This window comes from Centropristis striata, chromosome 13 (assembly GCF_030273125.1).
Source record: "Centropristis striata isolate RG_2023a ecotype Rhode Island chromosome 13, C.striata_1.0, whole genome shotgun sequence".
NCBI classification, from domain to species: domain Eukaryota; kingdom Metazoa; phylum Chordata; class Actinopteri; order Perciformes; family Serranidae; genus Centropristis; species Centropristis striata.
The window spans coordinates 7,436,966-7,458,062 of NC_081529.1; the positions used below are offsets into that span (position 1 = coordinate 7,436,966).

Sequence of the window (21,097 nt, forward strand, 5' to 3'; positions counted from 1 at the left end):
TAAGTTAAGCTCCTCAACCAGAGGGGTGTTCCATCAAAGTGGCTAAACAAACTGTGGCTTCATTGAAAAAGCCTGGTTAGAATTAACTCCAACTTTCACTTGAGGCAGAAGCCGTTCCACTTACGCCCCTCAGCCGAGTCTAGTCAACGCTAACTCAACCCAGGCTAAACAAGCCAGCATTGTGCATGAGCGCCATTCGGCGGAAACCTTCATTTTCGACTACACTATATGGTCCAAGATCTTTACAAATAAAGCAAGCGATGGACTTGGTAATACTCGCAGCCCTGTGGGATGCAGAAGGAAGCTTTGCTTTAAATACGGTGTTGATTGTAGGCTGGCTTACAGAAACGTTAGCATTAGCGTCGCTAACCATTCTTTCCTCCGCAGCAAGCTCAGGATGATGACGGATGGCTGTGCATGTTCGTTGTGTTCCCCGTGTATTTGACCTTCGCGAGACAGTTCTTGCAGATTGCGAAATCTTTATCAGGAGGTGTTCCATTGTCAGTATAGTAAAAGCCAAAGTGGGTCCAGACTTTAGATTTGAAACGGTGCATCTTTCATTTCTCTGTCGTTTGCTAATCCCTCGCCTTGTGCCATTTTCTTCTTCTTCTGTTTATTTCCTTTCAAAGAGTACTCTAGTGCAGCGCCCACTGTTAGTCATGATAAGCACCATCATGTGGAGGCTTGAGGTAGTGACTCTGTAAATCAAAATTGTAGCAGGTGTTTGTGAGAGAATCTGTTTAGAACGGCTGTATGTTTATTGTTTAAATATAGATATTTGGCACCAGGGTATCGATAACGTAGCTATCATAGCGATATTTTGGCACACCCCTAGTCTCCAGACCAGGTAACAGATATTGCTGACATTTTACAAATACAGCAAACACACTCTCTTATTCCCAAGGATCATTTTTTACTTGCAAACAAGGGCATGCATATACTGTTTGGGAAGACACACACTGAAGATTTGGTTATCAACACAAGCACAATACTTCCCCAGATTTTTTTTCCTTACATGTTATCATTACAGTTTCACTCTTAGGCTATACTTCAACATGCATACACTTAATTTTGTTTTAGCAGCTACAGGCACATGAGTTTAACAAAACAATTACCATGACAAGATGTACGGATACAAAACAAAAGAAAACAAAAGGAATACTCGCTTCACATGCTTTTTAAAATGCGATTATTTGAGTTAACAAAGAGCAATGTCTTCCCTTAGTATTGCAAAAAGGTCATTTATCTCTGAAAACATACCTCTCACCCACTCTCTTACATCTAAGTTTATGCCCATTAACTTTCAGAATGATTTACGATTTACTCAATTCTCCAGATTACTACTATTACGATTACTACTTTTATTTGCTTTAATTTTAAGTGTCAGTTTGAATGAAGCAGATTTATATATGCCAGTCTTGTGGTGTGTAGTTACTGATTAATTGACAGTCCACTGTTGGCTTACTCTCAGATTGAACATTTCATCCAGACTTTGTTTTCCCTCTCACCCTGGAATTTTAATCCATCCAACCATCTTCCAGCTGCTTCTGAAATCGACACACAAACCATGTCCAATATTTCAGCTTTGACTCATCAGGTGTGATTCTCCAGTAAGCAAACCTTGGGCCAGCAGTTCATTACTGTTTATAGGGAATGAGCACGTCTGAATCCTTATCAAGTTAAACAATTTCCATCACCTGCAACATTTGTTGTGCAGGAATTAACACAAATTATCACTGTGTTTTTTAAAGTACTACTGAGCAGGTTGATGAAAAGGTCATCAGGACTGATTTTCCAGCGGGTTGTTACAAAAAACTGCACAGAATGGACACTTTACCTAGCAGCAGGTACACAATTCATCCTTATCATTGTTATTGTTCTTCTGTCTCTTCACTACTTCGGTCACATCAAACACTAATAACTTTGGACTTCTGTTACTTTGAGGAGAGCTTGTTTGTTTGTGAATCACTCACAGATTGTGCAATTCATCCAGACTTTCAATAGCTTCCTGTTTACTGTGGTTTCTCCACTCACTGGGAATTTCTCCTTTGCCCTGGAATTCTTTTTCATAGTGGTCTTCCAATTGCTTTTGAAATCGACATACAAACCATTTCCAGTATGTCAGCTTAGATGCATCAGGAGTAATCTCCCATGTAGCATACTCTCCCCCAGCACTTTGATACTGTTTAAAAGGAAAGGACTCATCTGATTGATTGGGGTAGAAACTTCCATCACTGGCAACTAATGTTGTGCAGAAATCAATGTCCAGGTCCACTGTCCCTCTATAGTGCCATCCCTCAATCCCAGAGGGGCGATGAAAAGGGACGTTGTGTTTGTCAGGACTGTGATCTTTCAGTGTGTTGGTACAAACAGCTGCACAGAATGGACACTTTACCCAGCAGCAGTTACACAGCTGATCGATGAGGATTTCATCAGGCTTCATCCTGAATTTTTCCATCTCATCCAGTGAGAGGCTGCTGACTTCAATCATAACAGATGCAAGGCCTTTCTCTATCTGTTCTTTAAGAAAGTCATAACTGGTTATGTCACAGAAGCTTTGACAAGAAATGGTGTCAAATGTTAGCTCATCTTTAAGCAAATTGGAATATTCCTCCATCCACATGCCTGTGTCTCCCCTCTGGGTTTTAACTTTTTCAGTTGCAGTAAATAAAGCTTGATTCACAAGCTTGTTGATGTCTTTAACATTTTTCCTGAGTATATTCTTTGCTTGATGTTTGTTTTCTGTGAAGACGTATTTCTGTACTTCCTCTCTTATAAAAGTCCTTACTTGCTCCTTTGGATGTTGGATGTAGGTGATAAAACCATCAAAGTCCTCTTTCTCCGCCAGTGACTTCAACAAATGTTTCTCCAAGTTCAGCCTGTTCCCATTGAATGCTGGGAAACTGCACTTCATCTCTCCAGCGAGATCAATGGCAGTCTTGTTACAGACGGCCTCAACAGTTGAACTCTTCAGTTTCTCACAGATCAGTTCTCCGAGCACAACAGCAGATGAGTTTTCTTTGCAGAAGCTTCTGAAAACTTTGTAATATTGCATTTTCTTGCTTTCTACATAGGCGAGTGCATCGTTGTTTCCCTGGAATTTCTTGTGGGACTCTGTAAGCCACTTCCCTGCTCCGTGAAACACGTACAGTAAGAGATCAACTGTAAACTCTTTCTGCAGAGCAAATTTCCTCTGTGATTCAAAATTTAGCACCATTTTTTTCACATTGTTGGCCACTTCTTGCAGGTAAGCTGCACTGTAGCCACTTGTAGCTACAGGCTTGCTTTTAATTGCACCAAGGGACTGTTTTTCAACATCACCAATGAGGCATCTGATCTGTTCATGTTCATCGTACTGCCCTTTAAAGTACCGTTCTGCTTTTGCAACTGATTCTGAAAGAAATTCTAAGAATTTACGGGAGTATTCTCCCTGTCCTCTTGCCTCCATTTCCATCTCATTTTCTTGAATTGGTTTGCCTGTGTTAGATAGACCTTGGTGCTTGTTTCGACATACGTATTTAGAATAATTACCAAGCTGTGAGAATTGGTGGTATCTACCTTTTCTTTTGGACTTATCTATGAGAGACCATTCAAAACCAAGCTCCTGAAGGATAGTTGTCTGATCTTCTTCATAGTTGATATCCTCAATGGGTTTTATATCTGCAGTTAGTTCATGGACCCAGCCACTCCAGACAGAGTTGAAGTGCTTTTTAAGTTCCTCTTCATCTTCTGCCTTGTGTTTTAGCTGATGAGCGAGCTCTTTGCTCTTTTGTAGCAGCTTGTTCTCAAACTCTGTCTTCTTATCATCTAGCTTTTTACAAGTATTCTTCTGCTCGATGACTTCATCCAGTTTTCTTTTAATTTTGCTCACTTGTTCATCAAGAAATTCCTTGATTTTGCTTTCAAATCGTCCTCGCCACTGAACCAACGTTTCTTTGTCTCTGTTATCATCAAAGTATGCTGTCATTGCTTTTTTGATTTCTTCATATGTTTTGGTCATTTCTTTATGAAGATAATTAAGGTCAACCTTGTCAAGTTTTCCATTTTCAATTCTGGTATAAAGCTGGTTCTCAATGGTCAACATGTTGCTCCGCAGGGCCCAGGTCCAGTTACCGTACTGCTCCTCAAGTTTTCTGTACACTGCAATCTCAAGTGTGTTTTTGAAACTGAAAACAAATTTTTCATTCAACAGGGCATTCCACAGGTCCTGAATTTTGCTTTTGAACTGTGAGAGAGTGATCCCAGCAGACTGTGAAGCTTTAGATAGGATGATGGTCTTCAGCTCCTGGACACTCTCACTATAACCTGGATTTGGAGGAGCCATAGGTGGACTTCCCTCCCATAGTTGAGCAAAGTATTTCACATCTTTCTGCACATCAAATGCAATGACGTCACTGAAGCACTCAGCATCACAAACCTCTTCTTTGGCTGCAAGTCTGGCCATCTGGTCCAGTTTTTCTTGAAGCCGTCTCTTTCCATCCATGTTTTTTTCTGCAGCTGCAATATCTGTGACATTCTGATGAACAAACACACAACTTGGAGAAAGTTTAATTTTCTTCATCCTCATGAAAGCCTGAACAACAATCTGCAGAACATCTTGCATCTCAGCTGGATTCTCTCCAAAGATGTTGATCAGTGTCATGTTTCCCAGACCAACAACAAATGTTGCCAGTTCATTGTCGTGGTGAATAGTGGCGTTACCTGCCAACTCAAGAGCCCGCAGTCCTTCAGTGTCCACCACTAGAATGTAGTCAAACTGAAAGTCTTTCTTGATCTCCTCTGACACTTTGACCAGCTGCATGAAGGCCCCCTTGGTGCACCTGCCAGCACTCACTGCAAACTGTAAGCCAAACATGGCATTGAGCATTGTTGATTTCCCACTGCTTTGTACGCCTAATACCGACAAAACAAAAACTCTCTTGTCACCCAGTTTCTTGATGACTTCATCTAAAAGACTAGAGATCCATGTTAAAGGCACATGACCTGCATCACCATCCATCAGCTCCATTGGGTGTCCTGATATCATCAGTTCTGCAGCCAGCTCAGGGTATTTAGACCAGTCAGTCTTTCCCCTCTTTGTTTGTTTCTGCAGAGATGCATGGGCTTCATAGATCTGTCCCATTTCTCTAAAGATGTGCTCCAGGCCAAAAGTTGCTGACTGTAGTTTTGTTGATATCTTTTCAAGCTCTTTTTGCTTTCTTCTGAACAGATCAGTTTTGTCATGCTGCTTCTTCAATTCCAAGACTTCAGACCACTTTTCATCATAGCTTTGGAGAATTAATGAGAGATCATCTGTGGAGAGAGCATCTATTGAGATTTGAGTCCATTTTAGGTAATACTCTTTGTCCATTGATGGTAAAGATGAGAGGCTTTCAACAAACACCTTCATTGATACACTACAAGAAGCAGTGCATTGTTTTTGCCTTATTTCCATCAGTTCCTTTTGCTTTTTACATTTCTCCTTCTCAATATGTCCTTTGAGGTGATACAGTTCTTTGTTTTTTTTGCACCAGTCATGCCATAGTTGGCCCTGACAAGGGAGACATGTATCTTTGATCTTTGAAACATCCATTCCCTGAATCAGATTAACTACTTTCATTGCAGCAGATTTCCCATTCCGGCAGACTTCGTCATCTTCATCCACTGTGATTCCAGAGATCTCAGCCATGGTTTCAAGCCGGAAGGATTCATGTGGTCCAGACAAAATTCTTCCAATAACTTTTTTCAGTTCTTCAGAAACATCCGACTGGCTTCTTTCTTTCAGACCAATTTTATAATTTCCTTCTTTTATCTGAACTGCAGCACAATCGTTATCAGCAATGAGAACAATGAGAGGCTTTGGAGACTTGAGAAGGGCAGAGATAACTGTAGCACTTTTGTCACCTTTTTTGAGAGTTGGTACAAGAACAACATTGACTGAAGATTTGTCTGTCAGTATGTCACGCTGTTTTTCAATTGTCAGAGCATCACCATGGAGATTACAGAAGGCAATGCAGTCAGTGAAAGCATCATTGGGTTTTCCAGCAGGACAGTACCAGGCAATCTCTGCCACACCATCCATCAAATGACGAGACTTGGTGCTACCTGGGCAGTTTCTGTGGAAGAAGGTGCTGTGACGGTCGTTGATCAAAGTGTTCATCAGCTGAGATTTAGACATAGACAGTGAACCCAGGCGGAGAAATGACACCATGGCTGTCTCAGCTTTGCAGATGGGCATGCTCTTCATGACAGTGTTTGAATTTTCTTTGATTTCAGTTATCTTCCATGTTTTTGTAATTTGTCTGAATGTCCACAGAGGACAGTCAATGTTCATTGTGACTGGGTCTGGAACAAGCAAAGGTAAGGCGTACTGACATTGTGAGAGCTTTGTAATCATGTTCTGCTTTAAAAAGCTGTCTGAGCAGTGAAACACTGTCATTTGAACATCCATTGGATGTACATGAGTTTGTTTTGCTTGATCAGCTTCCACACTCTTAATAAGCGCGTCTAAGTCATCATCATCTGTGTCAAAAGGGTCAGATTCTGGATCAAGGCTTGAATGACTGAGCACAGGGCTGTCTTGTCTAACAGGAATGAATCTAGCTCTGTAGTCTAACATCATCAATTTCTCAAGAAAAGTATGAGCGAGATCTTTCTCATATGTGTCATGGTCCTGTTTGACAGGTGGACCTATTTTAAGAAAATCTGCAGGTGACAACTTCTGCTCATATTTGTCTTGAAGGTGAAGTCTGCCAAGTAGTGTTTCAATCACTGACTCCTGTAAATAAATAAAAAATAAACATATGTAAAAAAATAAATTAAAAAAATGTCATACAATTAGATGTATTATAATGTCAATAATCCTGAAGAACTCCTGAATATATTTTGTAAAGTTTCTTACCTTATCCTTGTTTCCACTTACATCCATGTGTAAGGTAACTGCGGGACAAAAATTAACTGGAGGATCAACCAATATGTCTTTCTAACTTTCATCTCAAGTTATTTCAGATGTTAAAATAATTCACTTCAATGACATTATTTATGAAATATACCTTTCCGAGTGGAACATGGCAAAGAACTGTTTTTGGACTCTCCTCTTCTGTTTTTCTCAATCTCCTCTGAGTATTCTGCATTACCAGGTTTATTCACTGTATCACACTGAGAAAATACAGGATTTTACATGGCCTTTAAAACCTTAAAACCTGCTCTAATTCAGGTCTACAGTTTTAGCATTAGTTTAGAAAACATGCTGATGTTAATGATGATCCCTAATGATCTTACCTTCATTTTCATTTTAGCTGCATTTTCCTTCATCTCTTTACCTGCAGCAAAATGTAAAAAAAGAAAAGAAAAGCAGATTGCAGAAGATTAAGATTCTGAGCTAAGCATTTTTTTCATCATATGTATGCAAATATTCTGTTGAATGTAATTTATTTCTGCAGGTGTTTTAATCAGGGTTGCATGGACACAATATAATCTCCTGCAGACCAGATAAAATTTAAGTCAATACGTCAAAATATTAGAATAATAATTGCAGCAGTATAAAGCACTTATTAGGCATTAAAAAGGGTTGTTAATCCGTGTATCTTCCATTCAATCCATATCCGTTTTGAAATCAAAACATAAAAAAACAAATTTGAGTTCATGATGTGTTTTTTATTTAAATTTTTTCAAGTTAAAAAAATTGATTGTTTTATTTAAAATATGCCTATAAAATATGAATTGATTGTCATTTTTCATTTTTATTTTCCATGCCCCCCTTAACATAAGATGAAAACTGAAAAAAATGGGCATTTTGTGCATGGAATCGCATGGATCTAATGAAAGAGAATGCGGCTGCGGGAACCTCAAGGTCATAGAATCCTGACCACATGAGTTATTCTCATACTTGATATCCTGGTCATGCATTGTGTTTAAATAAGTGGGACTTTGGCATAATTTTGAAAGGTTGATTTTTGAAAAAACAGGTCACTTTTCGTTATCCATGTTTTGATTTCCAAACGGATATGGATTGAACGGAAGATACACGGATTGTTGTTTCACACAAATGATTGTTTGATTTTGATGAATTTAACTGGAGAATTGAGAATTATCAATTAAAATCTATTGTTTTGTGCGAAGCGGTTGGGATGAGAGTCAGCACCTCCAAGTCTGAGGCCATGGTTCTCTGCCGGAAAACGGTGGACTGCCCCCTCTTGGTGGGGAGAGAGGTACTGCCTCAAACGAAGGAGTTCAAGTATCTCGGGGTCTTGTTCACGAGTGAGTTACAAGATCGCGGATACAAGCGGCGGAAATGAGCTTCCTCCGTAGGGTGGCTGGGCTCAGCCTTGGAGATAGGCTGAGGAACTCAGACATCCGGAGGGAGCTCGGAGTAGAGCCGCTGCTCCTTCGTGTCTGCTAAGGATGCCTCTCGGGCGCCCCCCACGTTAGAGGTGTTCCGGGCACGAGGCAAAGAATATGAAAGTATGATTTAATAAGCCATCCTTCACATTGTTTTTGGAAAGTAATATGTACCCTGAGAAAATGCAAGCATATTTATGTTTCAGAACAAATAGTACTCTGATGTGGAAATTTTACAAATTTAAAAAATGTACGCATTTTAATCACACTTATTTTTGCACCGTGGAATGTTTCTCACTGGATGAGTTTCAGGCGGACCAATTATACTGGAGCACCAACTAGCATTCATGAGTTCAGACAACAACAAACCACAATGAACGTGAACGAAGAAGCTGATGAGACCGCTGTGGTTGGCCCTGTGGATGGGACATTTTGTTACAAAAAACAAACGGATGGAATCGTCGATAAGAGCATGGTTGTGTGCAAGCTATGCAACAAGGAATTCACATATCACCGCAGCACATCGAGCCTCAAGTATCACCTCAAAGTAAAACATATAGCAGCTAGCGGCTAGTGTGGTAGCTAGCGTGGATTGTGTTTTACTTAAAAAAACCAAAGTATTATAGTTTACAGAAGTTCTACCTACCTATAGGCTACCTGAATTTCTGAAATGTACTATATTTTTAAATATACTATTTCTAACGTAATGGCAAAAATTGCACTGGTCTGTTGGACTTGAACAAAAATAAACAATATTTTTGTTGCTTAAGCTTATGTATTCAGTCATTATTCAATGGTAGATATACTAAAAATTCATGTGAAAAAAAATTACTTCTCACTGTTCTCAGTAGGGATGGGTACCTTTCACATTTGAATCGATACGGTACCGATACCCGGTACCTGGGAATCGGTACCGGTACTCAACGGTACCAATTTTCGGTACTTTTGCGTAACATATTTATTTCTCAAAATATAAACTTTAAAAAATATATCAAAACAATATAAAATCCAGGATGAGCAGTGCTTTATTGTTGAGTGAACGTACATTTTGTAACATGAAGGTTGCAGTGTTATCAAAGAATGCAGAGGAGCGCTCTCAGGTGGCACGGAGGAGAAAAAAAAAAAGTTGCAAGTGCACGTGTGATTTGTTGTGATGACGTCGTAGCTGTGCGGCGCAGCACCGGTCAGACAGTATTGTGGGCATAGCATGATGGAATAAACAAAGTTGAGTCGGGCTGCTCTGTGCACATATCGAGGATGACGCAGGAGTCCGAGGGATTTAATTTCAGCGAGGCAGTTTGGAGTAAAGTGGCAAGTAATATTCCTGAGTTGAAGAGCGGAGTATTAGCGGAGGACCAGAGATGCAGCAGCTAGCTTCTAGCTGCTAATGAAAAGTCTACGGAAGAATGGAGAGAGCAAACGGAGTAAGGAAGGTCTAATCTGGAGGCAGACGAAGGCCAAGCCCGGGTAGAGACATTGGAGAGATAGCAGCTGGCGGCTAGAAGACCTAGAGCCGGCTGTTGGTCTCTGTTCCGCGGTGGAAGAGGGCAGCAGTTAGCGGCCGCGGTGAGCAGACAGGACCAGACGAGGAGGTAAATACATTTAAAAAAAATAGTGCGATCGTCAGCACGCTTGTTAATCAAAGACGTCAAATGAAAACGGGTTGAAATCAATGATCAGTTTAAAGTTAACGCCGTTTAGGTACCGAAACATGGTACCGTTTGATTTTACATGAATCGGTACTCGGTAGTACCGACGGAATTCGGTCGGTACCTATAAAAGTACCGAATTCGGTACCCATCCCTAGTTCTCAGGTCAAATATTTATATGCGATTAAAATGCGATTAATTAAAATACCCTAATTAAAATACTTTGCAAGTCTCAAAAATAATACTTTGTAGTCCATGGGAACTGCATTTACAAGCGTTCAACCTACAGGGTTTCCTGCAGGAAAAAACTTTGGCCAGGGGGGGAGGTGAGTGAGGGGGTTCAACCCGAGAACGGTTGCTGAGAACCGTTCTCGGCAACAACAAAGAAGGATAAATTAATTAATTACTTAGATTGTTCAATTATTATTTTTGCCCTCAATATTAAAGAGAAGATGCTTAATCAATTTTTATTTTTGGCTCTCAAAATAGAGAGAAGTTCGGGGCGTTCCCGGTGGCACACCTGGTAGAGCGTGTACCACAGAGGCCCAGTCCTCGTAAGCGGGCGACCCGGGTTCGAATCCGGCTCGGAGCCCTTTCCCGCATGTCTTCCCCTCTGTCTCCCCCTTTCACTCTCAATCTCTCCTATCAATAAAGCTACAAAATGCCCCCAAAATATATATTTGAAAAATATGAGAGAAGTTGCTTAACAATACCCACAAACATGATGATGGAAAACACGAACTGTTTATTTTTGGGGTCATGGCCTAATAGGTTTGGGAACCCTTGGCACACAAAGCAAACAGACAATTCTGAAAACAAACAGACTAGGGATGCTCCGATCAGGATTTTGGGTTCCGATCACCGATCCGATCTTACTGAAATCAGTATCTGCCGATCCGATATTTCCGATCACAGTGTCGTAAACAGTAATTTAAGCATTTTAATTATTGTGTAACAAGTATTAAAATAGGAGATGAGAAAGTATTATGAATTGACAACAATCTGTTGCAGGGAACACTCCACTCTAGCTATTACTGTCTTAGAGAGACAACTTCAAGCTTACATAGACTGTATAATCATAAATCAAATCAAATACTTTTCATAAGTGCAACATTGCATTCTTTAAAGCTGGGGTCTCAAACTCAAATTACCTGGGGGCCGCTGGAGGCAGTATCTGGGTGAGGCTGGGCCAGGTATTCCACCAAAAAAACGTTGCTAAACTTCTCAAATGCCATTACTAACAGTTGTTTAACTTCAATGGCTTCTTCTGAACATGAACTGTACTGAACATGAATGGAATATTAAAGAACATGAACGGTTCTTCTGAAAAAGGCTTTTGCTGCCAGATGTATATGTATATATATGTTCTCACAGAACGGATATACAGAAAGGCAACATGAGACAGATTTTTATAATGATAATAACTACATATATGTTAATGTTATGTGTTATTATTGTTATCATTATAATATAAATATTACTAATATAACATACATGGAATGATTAAATGTTTTATATATAAATGATTTAATGTGCAAACTTCCCGAGGGTACTATTGAACTTCCCGAATGAACGACGAACAGTTCCGGAGGAAAAGTTACCAGTTAAGTGCGCCGCTGCTGCCGCACATCCTCGTTGGTTGCGGCAGAGTCAAACTGAGCCTAATCATAACTGCCTGTTATCACTTAGTGTTCGTTGTGTGTGAGTACAAGTTATTTGCATAGGTTTATTATTATTATTTGCTGTATGATGTACATTTTTATGGATCCGGAAGGGTCATCATGTTGTGATGCGTGATCCCGCACAGTTTTATTTTTGTGAGACCTCACCACAGCAAGTCCTGTACCTTGTTCATGTGTGAACCAATTAAAGAGGATTAAAAAACTGTATGGCAGGGGTCTCAAACTCAATTTACCCGGGGGCCGCTGGAGGTAGAGTCTGGGTGAGGCGGGGCCGCATCAGGTTTTTCCACAAGAAAAGCTCTTACAAAAACATTCCAATGTTATCAAATGTCTTTATTTTTATTTTTTAACACAAAATAGGATGAAAAAATTTAACAAATTCATAAGAAAAAAATAAATAAATCAGTAATAAATAAATAAAATTGAAATAATAATAATAATAATAATAATAATAATAACTAGAAAATTTCCTCTGGGGGAAATTTTGAAAGGGCCACGGGGGCTACTGCCGGTGTGTGTACACTATGATGAGATTCTTCAGAGATTTCAAACAATTAATACTAGTAATGTTATGATACTATTCCTCTTCAAGTATTTATTTATACAGCAACCTTTAACCTCAAAATGTGTGTGTGTGAAACATTTGTATCTGGAGGAGTGTGCGCGCGTGTGTGTGTGTGTGTGTGCGTGCGTGTATCTTTAACTGTTATTACATTAAATGACCAGTGTGTGTGTGCGTGTATCTTTAACTGATATTACATTAAATGACCAGTGTGTGTGTGTGCGTGCGTGTATCTTTAACTGTTATTACATTAAATGACCAGTGTGTGTGTGTGTGCGTGTATCTTTAACTGATATTACATTAAATGACCAGTGTGTGTGTATGCGTGCGTGTATCTTTAACTGATATTACATTAAATGACCAGTGTGTGTGTGTGTGCGTGTGTCTTTAACTGATATTACATTAAATGACCATTGTGTGTGTGCGTGCGTGTATCTTTAACTGTTATTACATTAAATGACCAGTGTGTGTGTGTGTGCGTGTATCTTTAACTGTTATTACATTAAATGACCAGTGTGTGTGTGTGTGCGTGTATCTTTAACTGTTATTACATTAAATGACCAGTGTGTGTGTGCGTGTATCTGTAGGGTGATATCAGCTAAATTGGGCCACTTTTTGGTAAATCGCTTGGGACAGTAACACAATACCATATATGCCTTTTCCATGTGTTTTTATGATTAATAATTACTGTTTCTGATAATTTTGTGTTGAAATTATGTAATAAAATCTAATTATTTAGGCCCTACAGTTCTTGAAACATCAGCTGTGCCAACTTTTTTTGCATGAGCAGTTTCAGTTAAAATGGGCCACCTGTTTCAGGTTAAATGGGCTGCTTATCAGGTAAGATGGGCCAGTCAAACTGCAAAGGGAAATAGTAATTTATCATCAATTTTAATTGTAATAAACAATTGCTTATACAGCCACATAACATTTCAACAGCATTAAACAGATAAATTCATTGTTCCATTAAAACAACAGCAAGAACAGCACAGATCAGTGAACTGATGTCAGTGGTGCGTGTGTGTGTGTGTTTGTGTGTGTGTGACAGATAAATTAATTAATTAATTAATTCATGTTTTAATTAAACCAGAGGGCAAAAGGCCATACACTGTTATCACACTGATGTCTATGACTGGAGGAATGTCTTCAACTTAATTTTAAAACACAATTGCTTATACAGCCACATAACATTTAAACTGCATTACACAAACATATTCAAAGTGCCAGAGAACAGCAAAAACAGCATTGATCAGTGAACTGATGTGTGTGTGTGTGTGTGTGTGTGTGTGTGTGTGTATGTGAATTTTAGGAGCATACAAAAGAGAAGTGAAGAGAATGGTATCTGTGATGAAACATTTTTCAAACACAGTCTTTGCAAATGAAACCATCATCATCGCAGATACCATTCTCTTCACCACAGCTCTCATGAAACCAGGCAGAGCATGGATCACATTTTATCCATTCCTCAGTAGCCTTTAGGTCATTTGGGTCACCATAATGGGCTTTGCAGACTTTGCAAGGTGTGGTGCTCCTGTTTTTTTCCTGCTTTCTTTTCCCTTTTGGTTGCTTGTTGCCCGGATACTTGCTGGATGACTTTTTGGATGCAACATACTCAATATGTTGCTCACTTGTGAGGTTATAGGATGGCGGCTTCGCTCTCTTCCTGATGGCCCTCTCCCTGTGCGGCACTGAGATCAAGTCAGTGAATCTGACTGATCTCATAGATGTGGAGGTGGAAGGTCCCTCATCCTGGGAGTGGGTTTCTTCCTGTGGTGTGAATGTACTGAAGAGGTCAGTATCTTCCTGTGGTACTTCTTCCAACACAACCACTTCAAACGCCAAGTTCTCATCTGGGAAAAAGTAAAGTGGTTCCACAGGTAGCAAGGGTGTCAGGGAATCAGAGGACTGAGGTCTGGCTGGCAGATCAGCAGGCGACTGAGGTCTGGCTGGCAGATCGGCAGGCGACTGAGGTCTGGCTGGCGGGTGGGAGGGCTGATGTCCAGAGAGCAGGGCTGATGGCTGGCGGGCAGAGTGGGTTAAGGTCAGCAGGGGCGACGGTGGTCTTGTGGGCGGGGATGGTAGAGTGGATGGTAGCACTCTTTCGGTGGTCTTGCTGGGGGCAAAAGCAGTCTCAGGGGGAATATCTTTATTTAGAGGGAACATCCCTGTCCCCAGGAACCCTGCCTGGGCATTTTCAACAGTGGGAGCCTTTGCCCAAGCCCTGCTGAACACCGCAAAGAATTCCATCCTTGACAGCTTCTGCCCAGCCATCATCCTCGTCCACTTCCTCCCTTCCTGGTCCCAGTGGTGCTTCAGACTCTTGAAGAGGGCCTTGTCTGCCGGTTGCAGCGCATGGGTTGTGTGGGCAGGGTAGCACATGATGTGCACATTCTTGCTCTTCAGTAGCTTGATAAACTCGAGGTTATAGACGTGGCTACTGTGGCCATCAAGGAGGAGAAGGTGGGGCATGGGGTCATCCTTAGGAAGGGATTGAATGAACATTTGACCCCACTCCAGAAAGAGGTCAGAGGTTATCCAACCATTGTCTGAACACCGTACGCTGGTGTTCTCCGGGCATCCCTGTAGCCACTCAGAACGAACACGCCTTCCCTTAAAAATAATCATTGTTTGGCTGTATGTGCCTTCTGCATTGAATGCTGCCAGACAAGTCGTTGTCTTCCCCTTCTCTCCAGCACACACCTCCACACATGGCTGGCCAACCTGTCCAACGACCTTTGTCGAACTGAACTGGTCCTGAAGCCCAGACTCGTCACAGTTCCAAATATGTGACGGTGTGCCCTCAATACCCAGCTCGACCAAAAGACTCTCATACTGGTTAAACCACTGGCTGACCACCTCTTTGTTGAGCCCAGTAGCCCGTGCTGCAGACAGGACCTCTGGCTTGCGCATCCCGAGCTCTGGGTTGCGCTTTAGAAAGTTTTGAAACCAGTAATATCCGGCCCTCCCTGCTGTCTTGGAGAAACCAGATATGTTATTCTTGGCTGCAAAATCAAAGGCCACTTGCTGGACATCACGTTTCGTAAATGGAAACCCCCTCTGCGCCAAGGTCTTGAGGGTGGCAGCAAGCTCCCTTTCCGCCTCCTCTGGAAGGTAGGGATTGCGCCCTGACACATGTTCATTGCCAGTCACCTTTCCACTGATGCGTCTTTGCAGTGTGGATTGCGGCACACCCCATGCTCGAGATAAGAAATGCACACTCACTCTAATTCCTTTCTTCACTCCCTCCCTGTATTCATCTTACGTTGCGAAAAATTCATTTTCCGTAGAGAAAAGTAATAGCACACCGATCCCGATCAAACCGCACATTTTGATATATAATTTGTCCTGCAACTCGAAGAGTTGCAGGACAAATTATAGGCATAATAAACAGGCAATTTCGAAATTGCGTCCAGAAGAGGAATAAGAAGAAATCCACAGTATAACAGTAGTGCTGGTCCCTACATCTATAGCTGTATGGGACCAGTGCTCGGTGCGATTGCCCCGAGGCCCTAATAATACAGCAGATATAGAAGACTGAAGAAAGCACAAACAGTTGCTGACTAGAGAAATGTAATTATTATTATTCAGATTCAAATGTCTGTATTAACAGTTCTTTAACATTTAACTTTCTGAACATGAATGGAACATTGAACATAAACTGTTGTGAACATGGCTTCTTCTGCCTACTTCTTGCTGCTAGAGATCTGGCAGCGCTTCCTCTCGCATAACTGAGCCACATTTGGCTTAAGGGAGGAAGCAGTTGAGACCCTCAGTAGGGCTTGAAGATGCTCATCAGTAAGTCTGGACCTGTACTTGGACTTATTGAAGTTCAAGGTAGAGAAGAGCTTTTCGCACAAGTATGTGCTCCCAAAAAGACACATGGTCCGCTTGAACATTCGGGAAAGCTCAGGGAAGCTGGGGGGCAATTCTCTCAAAAATTGCCCGAGCTTGTCTGCTTTTCCACTCACCTCCCTGAACTTGGCTTTGAGTTCAGAGTTGCACTGCAGGTCAATGAGCTCCATTTGAAGCACAGGGGGGGCATCTTGCACATCAAAGGAGAAGGGGTCCGCAAAAATTTGAAATGTGGCTCTGTGCGTCTTGAAGTCTGCAAATCTGTGATCAAATTCCTCCTGTAGCTTCAAAATGACATCCACATACTCCTCACCACTGAATGGTGTGCCTGCATCCATGAGTGCCTTGCATGCTGGGAAATGGCAAAGGTTTGTCTGAGAAAGCTGGGCTTTCCATAACATCAGTTTTGCAGAGAATGCTCTCACGTTGTCATAGGCAGCACTGACAAGTTGCCCCTGGCCTTGTAACTTCTTGTTCAGTACATTAAGCTCATGTGTGATATCAACAAAAAAAGCTAAGTCCATGAGCCATTTGGGATCACTTAGCACAGGAACAGCAACCCCATCTTTCTCCATGAAGGCTTTCACTTCCGCTCTCAACTCAAAAAATCTTTTCAATACGTTTCCCCTGCTGAGCCAACGTACCTCGGTGAAGTAGAGCACATCCCCATATTCTGACTCCATTTCCTCTAAAAAAGCACAGAACCTTCTGTGCTTTAAGCCCCTGGATCTGATTTGGTTGATGCATTTCACAATGAAAGACATCACATTGTCAAATTTCAGGCATTTGCTGCAAAGGGCCTGCTGATGGATAATGCAGTGCAGAGCAATGGCCTCCTCCACACCTTCCTCTTCCAGTTTGTTTTGAACAAGTGCCACCAGTCCATTTTTCCTCCCTGTCATTGATGGCGCTCCATCGGTTGTTATTCCAACAAACCTCTTCCATGGCAAACCGGCATTCTCAATGGCATCACACAGCTGGTTAAATATCTCCTGAGCGGTGGTCTGGCCATGCATTGGAATCACGGTGAGCAACTCCTCTATGACTTCAAAATTGTCATCAACACCACGGACATAGATTGCGAGCTGGGCAGTGTCGGTGATATCTGTGGTCTCATCAAGAGCGACTGAGTATACACTGAAACATTTTGCTTTCTCACACAGTTGATCATAAATGTCACTTGACAGGTCAGAAATGCACTCTGCCACAGTGTTGGCAGAAAGGCTGATGTTGTTAAACTGACCTTTCTTTTCTGGACAGACAATACTTGCAGCCTGTAACATGCACTTTTTGACAAATTCACCTTCTGTGAATGGCTTTCCTGCTTTAGCAATCATCTCGCTAACCACGTAGCTAGCTTCGACTGCTGCATCATTCTCTTTGGTTGCTTTCTTAAAGAAATCTTGTTGCCTCAGTAGACATGTTTTAAGATTAGCAACCTGGTTGGCTCTCTCATCTCCCTGGTATTTTGCATATTCCTCAGCATGTCTAGTTGTGTAATGACGTTTCAAATTGTATTCTTTGTGCACTGCAACTTTCTCTGTGCAAATAAGACATGTTGGGATGCCCCTGTGCTCAACAAAGAAATATTGCTCTTCCCACTTTTCCTGAAATTGTCTGTGCTCATCACCAACCTTTCTCTTTGAAAAAGACATGTTTGGGGCTGTGTAACATATAAGTCCACACGGTGTCACTGTTGCGTTGAAATTTCAGTGTTTTGCTGATGCGTCTTTTCCGCTTTTTTTTCTCTCCCGCTGAGCAGCAATTTCCGCGGTCCGGGGTAATGGCGCGAATTCGCAATAAGCCCGGTCGATGTCCCGCCCCCGAGAGCAATATACCCCACCGTGATTGGTCGGTTCGTTCAGCTCCGCACACATCAATGAAAAGTGCGATTCGTATCAAACTCGCGGGCCGCATGAACATTAAACTTTCATATTGAGGTGGGGGCCGCAAACTATCGTCCCGCGGGCCGCAGTTGGCCCGCGAGCTTGAGACCCCTGCTCTATGGAGTAGCTGCAGTTTTTCTAACAGAAAATTAAGGCCAGACTGTCTACGCCAGCATACAAAATATAGTTTACAAACAACACTGCAGATAATAAACTGTCCAGTAGCATTTGCCTTTCAGTTTGCGCTCAATATTTATGTCTTTCATGATGACATGAACATCATGACATTTGTAGATGGCAGAAAGTACCGGGATATCGAGCGCCTAAAGGACCGCACTAACATTAAACTTTCATATCAAGGTGGGGGCCACAAAATATCGTCACGAGGGCCGCAATTGGCGTGTGTGAGTGAGAGAGAGAGATATGGCGCAGAATGCACTGCAGGCAGACAGCGCAGCACTAAAGAATCAACATTAATTCATTATAACACAAATCTATCTATGTGTGCTGGTAGATTAGTTCTCAAGCGCTGCCGTGTCGCTTGTATGTGTTGCATCTTTTTTTTTTTGCCGGACATTCTAGCCCGGGCGCTACAGATTTCAGACCGGGCGGGGCGCCTGGCCAAATAAGGTCTGCAGGAAACCCTGACCTAATAGGCACTTGCGTAAGTTACTGCGTATGTAGCTATTACCCACATTTCTCCTTCTAAAAGTTCAAGATTAAAGCTATGGTGTATTATAAATTAAAATTATGTTCACATTATATTTATTAAGCAGCATCCATGATTACCAACATTAAAACCTCACCCGTTTGATTTTGCCGACACGCTGAGGAATCCTTCCTCTTTTCTCTGTAGGATTTGTGGTCCAGCAGGTGTTGTTTTTGCCCTTTATTTTCATCATATATCAGACCACTGTAGCAGTTTGGATCATTTTCGGCCACCATGACATCTATTTTTTCCAGAAGAGCTACCATCTCTTTTTCATCCATCATATTTCTTGTACATGTCTGGTATCTTTCTTTAATAAAACTGCTTTTGAGCTTCAGGTCTGCCAATGCACTTCCACATTTTTCATCTGATTCACAAGTCACAACTGCCATTACATAAGAAAGGGCTTCTTTACCAAATTCTTTTTCTAACCACTGCACTCCTCTAGTGTAATGGCTGTCATGCTGACCATTTGGTAACAGTAAGAGAAATGCATGAATTTCCTGAGTTAAGGGGAATTTGTCAATGTTTTGTAGACCAAGCCTGTTGATGACAGAGATGTGTCGACCACACAAATCATACAGTTTGGGTGAAAACTGTTCGACATTTGTTTGCTCATCATGGTCAAGTAAAAGGTTTTTTGATCCAATCTCAATGGAATTTGTTTCGCCAATTAACACAAGTGTGAGTTCAGGTAGCACTGAAAAAAACAAACAGAAAATAACATCACCATGTAACACTGTAGTAATCACTGAAACAAGTTATAGTCATAATCAAAGTTATTAAGTTGTAGTCAAAGCTCATACTCATATTGAGTTTGTAAATGCATTCTACATGGTGAGTTTAATGTTTTAATTTAACTTTATATAAAAACAGTATAACCATACAGTAAATTCTAGTTTAACATATTACCTTTCTCATTGGCTGCAGATGGTACTGACTCTTCTCCTCCTGCTGCTGTGTGGTCATCGTCCTCTGCCTTCATCTTATCTGCTCTTCATCTTCATAGAGTAATAGTGCATGACAAAGCCATTGGGACAAATACAACAAGGGATTATCTCTAAAAATGCATGATATCATTCAAGCTGATTGAGCAATTTTTTTGCAAGATAAATTGAGCACTATATATTACACATAAAACAGTTGATTTTGCTGCTGGTGGGATGGTGCAGATATTGCAGTTTTTCCTATCTTGTTCAGGATGTTCTAAGGGGGTGTAACAAAGTCAAAGTCAAGTGTTATTTTTTCTGATTAAGTTTTATGAACCAATTTGGGCCTTTTCTGCATCAATGTATGGTTGAAATGTCTATTTACGTAAAGGATAATAGAAAATCAGATGCCAGGTGACAATACACAAAATAATTCTGTTAGATTCACAGGCTATCTGTATTGCTTTTTCAATGTATTAACATAATTCACGTCTGTTTCTATCGGTTGATGTAAAACATCTACAGAGATCCCTGGAAATTTGAGTCTGGAAAAGTAGGGAATTTTTAAATAAAACATGTGTAAACAACTAAAGTAGTTTAAAAGGTCTGTGTCTGCTATGAAAGCTGTACATGCTCAGATTTTAAGTCTGTTCACAAATATACTATTTAATATAAACTCACCTTCTTAGCTCTGCCTGGTCTGAGTAGATGGCATCCCTGTCACAAATCCTCTAGTCTCCACCACTAAATATAGAGTGGTCAGAGGCTGTAGGTCTGCCCCTCAAACTATCCCACCTGCTCTTAACAAATCAGATTCAATATGAGAGTTATTATTAGCTGAGAAACTCAGCTCCATTTCCCAGAAACCATGTGACCTAGAGGAAAGCTTACAGGTCACAGTAACACAATACTGTTAAGCACTGTGACAAAGAACACACCATTTGTCTCTATTTTGTCATGGCAGCATTTCACATTAATGTAACTATTTGTGTTGTTATTATTTAACCATATACTATCCTGGGTTTATTTCTGTTAGCAGGTAGGATTTTTTTAGTTGAATTGAAACACTTCCTTGTTTAAAGTTTGGTTCAGTCAATTCCCCTCATACTCACCATACTCACCTTGTGCTCAGGATAAAGGAAGGAGGCGCCCAGCCACTTCCTCCTTTTATACCCTGAGTGACATCATCAGTGATGTCACTGGAGCAGACTAGGGAAGGAGGGGAGGCTGATTTATAAGATGTTATTTTACAGTACTGCCATGATAATTGTAATTGTAATTGTTGATATGGGTTGAAGGCATGTGTTTAGGTATGGTAGTCAGAATTCAAAGTATGATCCTCATTTTAATTATTGTGTTTCCTCTGTTTTACCCCTGTGCAAATAGTTCAGCTGGCTGCAGGGTGACTCCTGCTGATTAAGGAGACTATAAAAGTTGCTTTTGGCTGGTGAGGGGGTAAGGATATGTGCAGATGTGAACAAGTAATATGTAGCTGTTATTGTTTGCGGT

General features: G+C 41.1%; 1 protein-coding gene across 1 annotated transcript; it reads right to left on the reverse strand.

Annotated features, from left to right (window-relative positions):
- Positions 1 to 1,969: 1,969 nt before the first annotated feature.
- On the reverse strand, positions 1,970 to 17,401 carry LOC131982815 (interferon-induced very large GTPase 1-like). The gene is made up of 3 exons (XM_059347435.1): positions 15,900 to 17,401; positions 13,841 to 15,378; positions 1,970 to 6,783 (listed from the first exon to the last, which is right to left on the reverse strand). Exons 1-3 carry the CDS (start codon positions 17,399 to 17,401, stop codon positions 1,970 to 1,972), a joined length of 7,854 nt encoding a protein of 2,617 aa, XP_059203418.1.
- Between the last annotated feature and the right edge of the window lie 3,696 nt (positions 17,402 to 21,097).

What these genes read in the sequence shown, in the direction of transcription:
- LOC131982815 (XM_059347435.1), bottom strand. Translation starts at nt 17,401, where the DNA reads ATGATTGCTAAAGCAGGAAAGCCATTCACAGAAGGTGAATTTGTCAAA. An exon ending in CAGATCTCTAGCAGCAAGAA is followed by an intron (nt 15,379 to 15,899) that starts GTAGGCAGAAGA and finishes CACACTGCAAAG; the next exon opens with ACGCATCAGTGGAAAGGTGA. An exon ending in GCCATCCTATAACCTCACAA is followed by an intron (nt 6,784 to 13,840) that starts GTGAGCAACATA and finishes TATTTTTTTACA; the next exon opens with TATGTTTATTTTTTATTTAT.